Raw genomic sequence first — 15,058 nt, forward strand, 5'->3', positions numbered from 1 at the left:
CTCCTGGAGCAGCACGTCCACGCTGAACTTTCCTCCCACCTCTCATCTAACTTGCTTTTTGACAATCTACAATCTGGTTTCCATCCCCATCATTCCACTGAGACTGCCCTGACCAAAATTACTAGCGACCTACTTACAGCCAAAGCTTTTGGACAATACTCTATACTCCTCCTTCTAGACCTGTCCTCTGCTTTCAACACAGTTGACCACTGCCTCCTACTACAGATCCTCTCTTGCTTTGGCATCAAATACCTCACCCTATCCTGGATCTCCTACATTTCCAACAGCACATTCAGCGTCACCCATTCCCACACTACCCTTTCATTCCACACGCTCTCTGTTGGAGTTCCTCAAGGTTCTGTTCTAGGACCCCTTCTCTTCTCAATATATGCACTTGGCCTAGGACAACTCATAAAGTCCCATGGATTCCAGTACCGCCTTTATGCTGATGACACTCAGATCTACCTTTCTGGCCTAGATGTCACCTCTCTGCTGTCCAGAATCCCAGAGTCAAAGCAATCACTGCACTCGTATAGTTAAAGTTGCATACATCAAAAGTTTATTTGACTTGAATCAGTGGTAAAAAGCGATTGGCGAATTTACGTTTCGGCCAGCCCGTGGCCTTGATCACAAAAATCACCCAAAGAAAATCTGTTGTTTAAAGTAAGTACACTGTATGATTGGTAAGTCTGATAGAGGGATGCAGTTGTGTAACCAGACTGATATGGTATAAACGCTTGCCAGTGCAATATAACCGTAGTTTCGGCTGGAAAGGAACCAATGGCTGTCTTGCATATAGGATCAGGAGTACAGATCAGGCTGTGTAATTCCTGTTTCGTTTGGTATATCCCAGCGGGGGCAAGGGAAGATAATGCTGTCTCACATATGGAATCAGGGGTGCAGGTTAGGTTGTATGGTCCCTGTGTGGTTTGGTATATCACAGGTGGAGCCAGGGATAATAGCAATCTGTGTCTCCAAATTGCCATTGAATAAATGGCCCTCTAATAATAAATAATAATAATAATAATAATGGCTGCTCACAGACACTAAGGAAAAGCAGTCACAGTAAATGATATGGAAAACCTTAGTGTCTATCCATTTAAACTTTGTTCACTAAAGCCTTGAAATCTTCTATATTTATCGCTCTCTGTTTCCATAATTTTGACAATACCTACGGTATTTATAGAGTACATATCAGTTCGACTTTAATTTATTTTAGTATATACTTATATTTCCAATGAAATAACAATTCTGGAAAATGTTTCCTCATGACTTTGGGTTGTGATTTTTTTCCTTTGTTCCTCCTGAACATTTATGAATAAATTGACAACGGGATATTACCATATCCATTTGTCAAAGAAATGTTTTGCTAGAGAGTCTTGTACTGGCATCATTGATTGGGCAGTGCCATATTGTATAAGGACAATCCCCAAAATAGAGCCATGAGATGGGGTACAATTATTTACTAAAACAGACTTGTCAAGAGAACTGATGGGTCCTTTTTAACCACTTCCGGATGTCACATCTGTCTGAACACACTACTGCCACCCGTGCCCTGGTTGCTAGGTGGCGACAGTTTGTTATTCGCTTTTGTTCCTGTAGTGAGCTGGTAGGTAATTAGCTCTCTACTGGGTGCCATGGGTGGGGCTACCTTGTATATAAACCCCAGCAGACTGACACTAACTGGCAGTAATTAGAATGTAATCAGCTCATGACATAGTCTCTAACTTGGCTCTAGTTATCTGCTTTGTCTTCACCATGCTCTGACTCCGGCCTATAATCTGACTACCCACTTGCCTCCTGTTTTTGTCCTTGATGCAACCTCTCAGCTTGACCCTGTTTGGCGACCATTACTGCCTCTAGATGGCAACCCCTCCTTGATAGCACTCCACTGGTTCCTGCTGTAAAACCAGATTCCCGTACAGGGGCTAAAAGATGTTGAGGTTTCTCTGGATTCTGCTAAACAGAGTGGCTTGTGCCAAGTCTGCCCAATGTAGCATTTTGAGCCTGTGGCCTCAGACAAACTTAACACCAGACCAGACTTAAAACCAGACTTTAAAAGTCAGCGCAGCCGGCATTACACCCTGCAGTGATGTTCTAAAATGTCACTGCATAGTATAGCAGATATATGAGATCTTGCAGCTGTGCGAGAAGGTAGCCAGTTGTCAGAGATGGTTGGAATACCTATAGAGAAGGCAGAACGGGTTTATTACTGTCTCTGCCTTCCTGATCATTGTATCTACAGTGCTGAACAAAACTGACAGCGCGTGATCACCAAGGTTTGGTAGGGAGAATTAGCAACTTATTCCTATTGGATCCAGCCAGAAAGCTGAATTTGCCCTGTAACAGGGGCTAATATACCAGACCCAGTTACAGGAGAAAATGTATAACCTTATGAGAGGCACGATGAGTAATTAAATGAAAAATAAAAATCAGGGAAGTTAAAAAAAAAAAAAAAAAACCACTGCCGATCCAAATTTCTAGCTCCACCCCAGTTGAATAAAACATGTTTGATTATATGAAAATATTTTTTACAGAAAGGATAACACATTTTAAAACGTATTTTAGTGGTTCTATATTTTCTAATTGATATCACCACATATTGCTGAAAAAAATATTTTAAAATGACATAGCAATTAGGCCCCATGTATAACAAGAAATTGAATGCAAACCAGTTTGAGTGCCTGAATTTGCAAAAAAATGAGAGGTCTTTAAATTGCATGAATAGAAAAATGCGAAAATGTGCCTGGGAGAAATGGCTTGGTCTTTAACTGGTTAAAGAGATTTCACCTCTCAGACTTTTCATTAATTCTAGTGGAAAATGACAACATGCTGAGGATGGATCTGAAACTAGGACCAGGATCCATCCTCATACTCATTCATTAATGACTCAGGAATTGAGATGAGAGAACCCGAACTTAGAAGTTTGGTGTTCATACTGGACAGTTATTGTCTGGTGCTTAACGCTGAATGTGGACTTTCCCCGGAAGTCCGTTGCATGTTCAGAGTTCCAGGGAAATTCCATTGCAGAGAAAGAAAGAGAGAGAGGATTATCCAGGTCTCCATTGGTTTCAACGGGGTTCTTGGTTCTGGTTTACGTTCTGGTGCAGTTCTGGTGCCGGAACCAAATTTTGGAATCAAGTTCGGGTTGGGTACAAGAGCCCAAGCTTCCACGGGTTCGCTCATCCCTACTTAGTAACTATTAATATATTTGTAAAGTACAAAATATGTTATGTTCATATGTCCTACACAAGTCTATTTTAATTTCTAATCTAATTTATTTCTTGACTTTTTATCTTGCCATATAGTAGACAAGTTATTTTTTTTGTTACCCTACTACATATTGGAGCTGAGCTGCATGAAACATATTTGCTGTTATATGAATTATGTTTTAAAAGTTTTAAAAGGAGTTTTCCAGGTTTGAAGCAAATGTCTACAGTCGTTCTATGACTTTAGATTGGTGTATCTTTACACTGTGCATTATGCACGCTGCCAGGATTCTCCTCGATTGATTCAGCAAGAGGACTAGATTTTCATCTGCTTCTCTTAGTAGTAATAAGTGCTGTCAATATTTGGCATTCTGCAATTACATAAAGTGACTACAGAAATTTATCTCATGCCCGGGAAAACAAAAGTATTTCCAACTGTGCACAGCAGAAAAACACAAGCATCGTCAACAAAGATCTCAGTGGGAAAATATTGAATCTAGATTGGGTGCAAGGGTTAAATATACATATAGTCTAATATGATCAAATGGCATACATATAGGTTATCATAAAAGTGAACACTAGCATCATTCACTAATCAAATGCAACCGGGTATGACTGGTGATCCATTATTATTGGCGAGGGTTCAGTGCTGCTCTATAAACAGGGCATGGAGCGGCAGGGATCAAAATAAATGACATTGAGAATGAGCTCCAGAATTAGGATGACAATGAAAGGTTGAGCAAATATGTGTTGTGATAACTTCCCAAAGAATGACTGGAGACAAGGACTTGCTGGAATACAGATTCTGTTTGATTAGATATATGAGGATATTAAATGACAGAGAGAACATTAAAGTTAGGTGGAAACATTTAGTGGACCATATGTTTACATTTCTCCTGTACAACAAGCAATTATTCCAATTCTTGGATCATGCTGTTTACACTTTTGGCAATATTTTGACAAAAGATTTTACCAAGTTACCTTAGTGGTCAGTGGCATGATCTGATCTTGCTCCAGAATACTGAGGAATGGTATCTCCAGGAAACTGGACAAAAATTCCAATTGTAGCAGCTCCTCCTGTGACTGAGGGAATGCCAGCACTGCAGCCACTCCTTGGGCAACTATCACCTGGCATAACCATCTTGCCAACGAGACAGGATCCCTCTCCCTTGGAGCCCCTGAAACCACCTCCAAACTCAGATTGTATGGGAGTAAACTGCTGCGACTGATGCGGGACAGAACATTCTGGATTCTTGTCTGCGAATGTCCAGCCAAGGGCAAGAGTGCACCAAGACGAATAGTGTGCCCAATACGGGCAAGAATACGACATGGTTGTGGGTGACCACAGCAAGGCACCAAACTGCAGAATACACTAAGGTATAAGCAAAACCAGCGCAGAATATCCATGAGGTGAAACCAAAAGGGGAGGGTGGAAAGAAAAGGTGGATGAACAAATGACAGAGGTAGAAATATGGTGAGAATGATTTAGAAGATGAGTGGGCTGAGGTAGTGAAAGAAGGACAAGAAACCAAAAGGCAATAGGAAAATGGTGTGAGAAGGCAGAGAACAGTGTTGAGGGAGGGTAAAGTGCATGAGAAAGGAGGTCAATGTGAATATACAAGAATATAGGTGATGAACATCTATCCAGGAAAAATGGTGCTATGTATGAAGAGAGAGGAGGACAGGATCCCAATCTAGGAGGATGAGACGTAAATGACGGGAATGTAAGGAAAGAAGTCTGTTCAGGATGAATCAGTCTTGATGCTGAGTTGAGCTCAGCTCTGCCACTATTTGCTGGAGTCTGGTGATACTGACAGAACAGAGCGAGAGAGGGGAGGGAGAGAGACCAGGAGGGAGAGAGGGACCAGAGGAGAGGAGGTCAAAAATATTGATGAACAGGAGAAGGAAAGCAAACAGAAGAGATAAGGAATACTGAGAGGTGATTCTGAGCGGAAAGCATTGTACAGTGACAATAAATTAAACTGCCAGTCACAGGGTGAAAGTTAAGTGAAAAAGAGGGCTAGACAGAGAAGAAAATTCAGAAAGCTTGGAAAAAAAGAGGCTTTAAGGGGTTAACTGGAGAAGGAGATAACAGGAGACAGGCAGATATAAGATGTTGTAGGTAGATTATTACTTTGGGACTGGTGTGAGTTATTGTTATCCAGGTTCACAGATTTAAGGCCAGTCTACAGAGAGGTGGGTCCTGAAGCATTAACAGATCTCCGAGACTGTCTGGGGCGCTGATTACAAGACAAGGGCAAATGAAAAGAAATGAGTAGTAAGAATGTGAGCGTGTCAAGGTTTTAAGGTAAAATACATAGGCTCATTTAAAAAGGCTAAGAAACAGAGTAAATCAGACAGCAACATATAAAACACAAAACATCATAAGCAAAGGGATTATTAGTGGACATAGACATTTAGCCATTTTTAGGCTTTTGCAGACTGCAGTGGTGTCCTGGTCATCCTGTGTTCTGTGTAACACTGCCAAGAATTGCCATTGCTAATGCTTAACTCTTTCAAGTCCACTAGGTCAGTAATGGATCTCATACTCAAACCAATGCAGTGTGGCCATAAATACCAGGGCCATTTGGGGTCAAGAGATATGTTTGTCTTTTGCCTTGTACTTTAAAGAATCTGGATAGTGCCCAAAGAAAGGCAATTGTGTCAGAGGAAAACTGCCAAGAGGAGATGCAAGGGAAGAAGCAATGCCAAATGGAGGGAGTTAACGCATGACAGACAAAATCTGTTTATGTGGAGGGGGGACAGGTACAATTATGGTGATGGAGAGACATGAGCTAGGAAACGGCGTTTGGGAATTGAAGCAAGGACTGAAGATACATGGAAATGAGGGGGAACACCAGGTCCTATGTCCTGTGCAACAGGAGGGTGATGGTGGTAACTCTGCCTGGAGGATAGATATGCACAGCAGTGCTCATGCTTCATTAGGCACACACTGTAGTGCAACAGAGGAAGGGAGTGGGCAAAGGTTTTAAAGTATGGTGGGAAACAAAAGGAAGAATGTGCTCTGGGGAAGATAGTCCTCATATGTACACAATCATGGATGCTCTGAGGTAATGTTATAATAAACGTAAAGTAGGGGATAAAGAGATCCTGAGATCCACCAGATGGTGGCCTGGAACAGGCAGTCCCTAACAGGTGACTGAACAGGGAAGACCCTCCAGCAGTTATGTACGGCTGACGTGTAAAATAAAGGAGCTCTGCTAACTGGCTGCCTGGAGATTGTGTGGCAGTATTTGTATGGAGGCAGGTAGTCAATCTTCTGAGTGCGTGTCACAGACAGAGAAAGCCCCTGTGCTGTGTATGTGACCAACACTCTAATGAAGGCTGAGAATTTTTTCTATCAATCAGCGTTACGTATTTTCTCTCCAGGCTTCCACAGAAAACACACTTCACGCTTAGATTAAATGTGTAAAATAGATCTGAAAACAGGATCTGAAAAAAGAAACCTTGGAGGATATAAATCTGCAAAAAAAAACAATTTACTTAGTGATTTGAATGTCTGGATATTTTTGCAATACTGAAATAATAATTGTCTACAAAATGTCTGGAGAATCCTCAGCGCATTTGCCAACCTTAATAAAAAAGGAAAATATCCATGAATGACAGTAATATTTTTAATTACCTTTCTGTCCAGAATGTGAAAGATTATAATAGCATGGCATACTATAATAGTGTTTCACACTCCGTAAACTGTTCTACATAAGGCAGAGAAATTGGCAGCTGAAATGTGCAGCCTAACAGAAAAATTAAACCACAAGATACAGAATTTTTATTAGGGATAGGAACAATATTTATCTAAAAGTCAAACGTCATTCCTTTACATTATATAGGGCGCCACTTGTAGTCACTGCACACATGGCACAGGTTCGGATTGTAAATGTACAGAATTTTAGGACATACAGCGCACAGATTAGAGGGAGTTTTCAGGAAAAAAATGCTCTTACATTTTTGTAGAAACAGCGACACTATTATCATTGGTTTGTTTCTGGTATTGCAGCTCAATTTTATTAAAGTGGATGGGACAAACAAGTCTGGAGCTTTTTCTGGAAAAAAAATCTATCTTACAAAACTGGACAAATCTTTTAATAGCAGATTCTCACATGTAGTTTACTGTATCTACTACTGTAAGCCGCAACGTGGCACAGAGCCGTGGATCCAGGCAACTACCGTCCGGTAAGCCTGACATCAATAGTGTCCAAACTTTTTGAGGGCATTAAAGAGATGACCCGCAGAAATATATTGCAGATAATATAATAACTGAGAACCAGCATGGATTCATGAAGAATAAGTCATGTCTAACAGACATGTTGAGTTTCTATGAGGAGGTCAGTGCAAATCTGGATGTAGGTAATGCAGCTAATGTGATTTATCTGGACTTTGCAAGGGCATTTGATACTGTACCACATAACAGCCATACGGTATGTGCCCACGTTGCAGATTTTGCTGCGGATTTTTCCGCAGCGGATTTGGAAAATCCGCAGTGCAAAACCACTGCGGATTTTCATGCGGTTTCTTCTGCGGATTCCTCAGCGGGTTTTCAACTGCACTTTCCTATTGGTGCAGGTTGAAAACCGCTGCGGAATCCGCAGAAGAAGTGACATGCTGCGGAAAATAATCCACAGCGTTTCCGCACGGATTTTTCCGCAGCATGTGCACAGCGTTTTTTTTTTTCCCATAGGTTTACATGGTACTGTAAACTTTGGGAAAACTGCTGCGGATCCGCAGCGTCAAATCCGCTGCGGATCCGCAGCAAAATCCGCAGCGTGTGCACATGGCCTTATACTGAAGCTACAGAAGCAAGGACTGGTAGAACCTATATGTAGATGGGTAATGAATTGGCTGAATGACAGGAAACAAAGTCGTCATAAGTGGTACATTCTCTAAATGGGATATAGTCAGCAGTGGGGTACAGCAGGGATCTGTGCTAGGACTGATTCTTTTTAACCTCTATTAATGACATTGTGGATGGGATTGGGGGGCTTAATTGTCTCCTCTCCAAATTGCACCTCAAAACCTGTGCGCTTGACCCCATCCCATCCCACTTCCTCCCCAACCTCACCACCACACTTATCCCATCCCTAACCCACCTCTTCAACCTATCACTAACTTCTGGCACCTTCCCTTCTGCTTTCAAACATGCCACAATTACGCCTATCCTTAAAAAGCCAACCCTCGACCCAACAGCTATGTCCAGCTATCGCCCAGTATCGCTGCTTCCATTCGCTTCCAAAATCCTGGAGCAGCACGTCCACGTTGAACTTTCCTCCCATCTCTCATCTAACTTGCTGTTTGACAATCTACAATCTGGTTTCCGCCCCCATCATTTAACCGAGACAGCCCTGACCAAAATCACTAATGACCTACTTACAGCCAAAGCAAACGGACAATACTCTATACTCCTCCTTCTAGATCTGTCCTCTGCTTTCAACACAGTTGACCATTGCCTCCTACTACAGATCCTCTCCTCCTTTGGCATCAAAGACCTCGCCCTATCCTGGATCTCCTCATACCTTTCCAACCGCACAATCAGCGTCTCCCACTCCCACACTACCTCCTCATCTCACCCTCTCTCTGTTGAAGTCCCCCAAGGCTCTGTTCTATGACCCCTACTCTTCTCAATCTATACACTTGGCCTGGGACAACTCATAAAGTCCCATGGATTCCAGTACCACCTTTATGCTGATGACTCTCCGATCTACCTTTCTGGCCCAGACGTCACCTCTCTGCTGTCCAGAATCCCAGAGTGTCTATCAGCCATATCCTCCTTCTTCTCCTCTCACTTCCTCAAAGTCAGTGTGGACAAAGCTGAACTCATCATCTTTCCTCCATCTCATAGATCTTCCATACCTGACCTATCTATCACAATTAACGACATCACGCTTTCCCCCCGTACCGGAAGTCCGCTGCCTTGTAACCCTTGACTCTGCCCTGTCCTTCAAACCGCACATCCAAGCTCTTTCCACCTCTTGTTGCCTCCAGCCCCAAAATATCTCCAGAATCCATGCTTTCCTCAAACGTCAATCTACTAAAATGCTTGTGCATGCCCTCATCATCTCCCGCCTTGACTACTGCAACATCCTTTTCTGTGGCCTCCCTGCTAAAACCCTTGCACCTCTCCAGTCCATTCTTAACTCTGCTGCCCGACTAATTCATCTCTCTCCTCGCTACTTCTCCGCTTCCCCCCTCTGCAAAATCTCTTCACTGGCTCCCATTCCCTCAGCATATCCAGTTCAAATTACTAATACTGACCTACAAAGCCATCCATAACCTGTCTCCTCCATATACAGTACAGACCAAAAGTTTGGACACACATTCTCATTTAAACATTTTTCAATATTTTCATGACTATGAAAATTGTACATTCACACTGAAGGCATCAAAACTATGAATTAACACATGTGGAATTATATACTTAACAAAAAGTGTGAAACAACTGAAAATATGTCTTTATTAACAGTGTCACCAGCAAAGTACCCCCACACCATCACACCTCCTCCTTCATGCTTCACGGTGGGAACCAGGCATGTAGAGTCCATCCGTTCACCTTTTCTGCATTGCATAAAGACACGGTGGTTGGAACCAAAGATCTCAAATTTGGACTCATCAGACAAAAGCACAGATTTCCACTGGTCTGATGTCTATTCCTTGTGTTCTTTAGCCCAAACAAGTCTCAACTGCTTGTTGCCTGTCCTTAGCAGTGGTTTCCTAATAGCTATTTTACCATGAAGGCCTGCTGCACAAAGTCTCCTCTTAACAGTTGTTGTAGAGATGTGTCTGCTGCTAGAATTCTGTGTGGCATTGACCTGGTCTCTAATCTGAGCTGCTGTTAATCTGCGATTTCTGAGGCTGGTGACTCGGATAAACTCATCCTCAGAAGCAGAGGTGACTCTTGGTCTTCCTTTCCTGGGGCGGTCCTCATGTGAGCCAGTTTCTTTGTAGCGCTTGATGGTTTTTGCCTCTGCACTTGGGGACACTTTCAAAGTTTTCCCAATTTTTCGGACTGACTGACCTTCATTTCTTAGAGTAATGATGGCCACTCGTTTTTCTTTACTTAGCTGCTTTTTCCTTGCCATAATACAAATTCTAACAGTCAATTCAGTAGGACTATCAGCTGTGTATCCACCAGACTTCTGCACAACACAACTGATGGTCCCAACCCCATTTATAAGGCAAGAAATCCCACTTATTAAACCTGACAAGGCACACCTGTAAAGTGAAAACCATTCCCGGTGACTATCTCTTGAAGCTCATCAAGAGAATGCCAAGAGTGTGCAAAGTAGTTATCAAAGCAAAAGGTGGCTACTTTGAAGAACCCAGAATATAAGACATACTTTCAGTTGTTTCACACTTTTTTGTTAAGTATTTAATTCCACGTGTTAATTCATAGTTTTGATGCCTTCAGTGTGAATGTACAATTTTCATAGTCATGAAAATACAGAAAAATGAATGAGAAGGTGTGTCCAAACTTTTGGTCTGTACTGTATCTCTGAACTAATCTCCTGATAACTTCCCTCACGTAATCTCCGGTCCTCCCAAGACCTTCTTCTCTCCTCCACACTTATCCGCTTCTCACCCAACCGCCTCCAAGACTTCTCCAGAATATCCCGCATCCTCTGGAATTCTTTGCCCCAACACATCCGACTATCAACCACATTCGGATCCTTCAGACGGAACCTGAAAACCCACCTCTTCAGGAAAGCCTACAGCCTGCACTGACCCTGCTGCCACCTGCCTCACCAACACCGGAGCTCCAACAACCGTCAACCTATTGTCTCCATCCCCACCATCCTGTAGAATGTTAGCCCGCAAGGGCAGGGTCGTCACCCCTCTGTATTAGACTGTAATTGTTAGTTTGCTTACTGTAAGTGATATCTGTAATTTGTATGTAACCTCTTCTCATGTACAGCACCATGGTATCAATGGTGCTATATAAATAAATAATAATAATAATAATAATTTGGAGTAAAGTGTCAGTCTTTGCTGACGACATCAAACTATGTAGGATATTAAACTCTGACCTTGACATTACAATATTGCAAAACGATCTGAATAAGAAGACTGAATGGGCAAACACTTGGCAAATGAGATTTAACCCCTTAACGACATGTGCCGTACTAGTACGGCGCATGTCGTGTCTCCCCCTTTGATGTGGGCTCCGGCGCTGAGCCCACATCAAAGTCGCGACATGTCAGCTGTTTTGTACAGTGACATGTGCGCGCAATAGTGGCAGGTGTAATCACAATCCACCTGTCGCTATTAACTAGTTAAATGCCGCTGTCAAACGCTGACAGTGGCATTTAACTACCGCTTCCGGCGATCGGGCCGGAAATGCGCTCATCGCCGACCCCCGTCATGTGATCGGGGGTCAGGGATGCGTCGGCATGACAACCTGAAGTCTCCTTGAGACCTCTATGGTTGTTGATGCCGGCTTGCTGTGAATGCCACCCTGTGGTCGGCACTCATAGCAAGTCTGTAATTCAGCTGCATAGGAGTGATATGATGATCGCTCCTATGTAGCGGAGCCGATCCAGTTGTGTCAGCTTCTAGCCTCCCATGGAGGCTATTGAAGCATGGCAAAAGTTAAAAAAAGTTTTAAAAAATATGAAAAAACTAAAAAATTATAAAAGTTTAAATCACCCCCCTTTCACCCCATTCAAAATAAAAAAAATTCAAACATACGCATATTTGATATTGCCGAGTTCAGAATCGCCCGATCTATCAATTAAAAAAAGGATTAACCTGATCGCTAAACGGCGTAATGAGAAAAAAATTCAAAACGCCAGAATTACGTTTTTTGGTCTACGCGACATTGCATTAAAATGCAATAATGGGCAATCAAAAGAACGTATCTGCACAAAAGTGGTATCATTAAAAACAACAGCTCGGCACGCAAAAAATAATCCCTCACCCGACCCAAGATCCCGAAAAATGGAAACGCTATGTGTATCGGAAAATGGCGCCATTTTATTTTTTTTTAGCAAAGTTTGGCATTTTTTTTTCATCACTTAGATAAAAAATAACCTAGACATGTTTGGTGTCTATGAATTCATAATGACGTGGAGAATCATAGTAGCATTTAGGCTACGTTCACTGTGTGCGCCGCAGCGTCGTCGCCGCACCAAAACGCATGCGGCGTGCGGCCCTATCTTTAACATTGGGGCCGCATGGCGCCGCATGTACATGCGTTGTCATGCGTTTTGGTGCGTTGTACGCCGCATGCGGCGTTAGGGCGCACCTGTCAGGGCGCGGCAAACGCAACATGTTGCATTTTTTGGGCGGCGCAGACTTTGTAAAAAACGCATGCGTCGTGTTTGCGTCGTGTTTGCGTCGTCGATGCGCCTTTTTTCCCATTGACTTGTATTGACAACGCAGACGACGCAAGTACTTGCGTCGTGGTGCGTTGTACGACGCATGCGTTTTCCACTAAAAAATGCAAAACATTGTCTAGACAAAAAAAACCCACTATATATAGAGAGAAAAAAAGGGGTTTGGCATTGTCTTTCACAAGGCTATCAGACAAGACAAGTCACTGAGGAGAAACCTGCTTTCACAACCTGTAAGTATATATTTCTCTTTGCATATTTTTTATTCTGTGTTTTATTTTTTGATTTTGATTTAATTTGTGCAATGTTTGGTCTGTGCTATTGTACGGTTATGGCACTGTGGGTTGTTAGTGAAAAATTGTGTTTTTTAATCTGGTTTTGATGTACTTCTGGCGTTATATGATGGCGTTTATTGTCACCGGCCTTGCTTGGTTTTGGATTGGTTTTAGGGATTTTGGGTTGTTCTGGTGTCATGCGGTTGTTCAATGTCTTTAATTTGGCAGATTTTTATGTTAAATTTCTGGTGCATGTCTTTTTCTGGTTTCTATTGTTGGGGGTAACCATATGGCGTTTTCTTGGCTCATGTCTTGCTGTGTTTTATTATGCTGTTGTCCGTTTTTTTGCTTTCCTTGAGTGTCTTTTCGTGCTGGTGGGGGGGCTACATTTATGATGTTTCATTTGTATTGTATTGTTCTGGGCTGCTATATGCCATTCTATTTTCAATTGTATTTTCCCTTTTTTTTTTTGGTGATGGTTTACTATGATGGTTTAACGTCGTTTTCCCTATGGCTTCCGTATGTATCTCCTTTCTTGAATGTTTCCATTGACAAGTGTGTAGTATGGCCTTTATTTATTTTTTTTTTTTTAGTTGGTGGCCTTTTTTTTTAACCCCTTCACCCCCGGAGCTTTTTCCGTTTTTTCGTTTTCGTTTTTCGCTCCCCTCCTTCCCAGAGCCATAACTTTTTTATTTTTCCGTCAATTTGGCCATGTGAGGGCTTATTTTTTGCAGGACGAGTTGTACTTTTGAACGACATCATTGGTTTTAGCATGTCATGTACTAGAAAACGGGAAAAAAATTCCAAGTGCAGTGAAATTGCAAAAAAAGTGCAATCCCACACTTGTTTTTTGCTTGCCTATTTTGCTAGGTTCACTAAATGCTAAAACTGACCTGCCATTATGATTCTCCAGGTCATTACGAGTTCATAGACACCTAACATGACTAGGTTATTTTTCACCTAAGTGGTGGAAAAAAATTCCAAACTTTGCAAAAAACAAAACAAAACAAAATTGCGCCATATTCCAATACTCGTAGTGTCTCCATTTTTCGTGATCTGGGGTCAGGTGAGGGCTTATTTTTTGCGTGCCGAGCTGGCGTTTTTAATGATAGCATTTTGGTGCAGATACGTTATTTTGATCGCCCGTTATTGCATTTTAATGCAATGTCGTGGCGACCAAAAAAACGTAAATCTGGCGTTTCGAATTTTTTTCTCATTACGCCATTTAGCGATCAGGTTAATGCTTTTTTTTTATTGATAGATCGGGCGATTCTGAACGCGGCGATACCAAATATGTGTAGGTTGGGTTTTTTTTTTATTGATTTATTTTGATTGGGGCGAAAGGGGGGTGATTTAAACTTTTATATTTTTTTTATTTTTTTCACATTTTTAAAAACTTTTTTTTTTTTTACTTTTGCCATGCTTCTATAGCCTCCATGGGAGGCTAGAAGCAGGCACAGCCCGATCGGCTCTGCTATGCAGCAGTGATCATAAGATCGCTGCTACACAGCAGATTTGCAGGTGTGCTGTGAGCGCCGACCACAGGGGGGCGCTCACAGCCACCGGCAATCAGTAACTATAGAGGTCTCAAGGACCTCTATGGTTACAATGGAGGAGCATCGCCGACTCCCGATCATGTGACGGGGGTCGGCGATGCGCTCATATCCGGCCGCACGGCCGGATGCGGTAGTTAAATGCCGCTGTCTGCGTTTGACAGCGGCATTTAACTAGTTAATAGGCGCGCGCAGATCACGATTCTGCTCGCACCTATTGCGGGCACATGTCAGCTGTTCAAAACAGCTGACATGTCCCGGCTTTGATGTGCGCTCACCGCCGGAGCCCGCATCAAAGCGGGGGTCCCGACATGTGACGTACTATACAGTCACATGTCGGGAAGGGGTTAAATTTATTGTGTTTTCTTTTCTATTTGACGTTTGATGTTTTATCTTTTGGGTTGCTGTATATTGTAACAGCGGTTGTCCCGTAATGTTTATTGCTTATTATCTAGAATGTTATTTAGCGCCTTTTTCTGATGTATTTCGGTGGATGTCACCAGATGGTGTTGTTTTGGATCATGTCTTGTTGTAATTGTAAATTATGGCGTTCATTAGTTTGCTATTTCATTGTGCCTTTTTTTTTCCTGTAAGTTTTTTTTTTATAATTTTGTAGCTTTAGAAATTTTTACATAGGTGTCTATTTTTGCTTAATTTTGTTTGGGTCTATTCTTGTA

At 42.2% G+C, this 15,058-nt stretch overlaps 1 protein-coding gene across 1 annotated transcript in view; it reads right to left on the minus strand.

Moving 5' to 3' along the window:
* Nucleotides 1-4,978, minus strand: part of GRIN3B (glutamate ionotropic receptor NMDA type subunit 3B) — a 166,888-nt gene extending 161,910 nt beyond the window's left edge. Inside the window, exon 1 of the mRNA XM_077253166.1 lies at nucleotides 4,191-4,978. Coding sequence (XP_077109281.1) covers nucleotides 4,191-4,616 — 426 coding nt within the window. The 5' untranslated portion in view covers nucleotides 4,617-4,978. The remainder of the gene's footprint in view (nucleotides 1-4,190) is intronic.
* Nucleotides 4,979-15,058: the final 10,080 nt, after the last annotated feature.

This window comes from Ranitomeya variabilis, chromosome 1 (genome assembly GCF_051348905.1).
Source record: "Ranitomeya variabilis isolate aRanVar5 chromosome 1, aRanVar5.hap1, whole genome shotgun sequence".
Classification (NCBI taxonomy): domain Eukaryota; kingdom Metazoa; phylum Chordata; class Amphibia; order Anura; family Dendrobatidae; genus Ranitomeya; species Ranitomeya variabilis.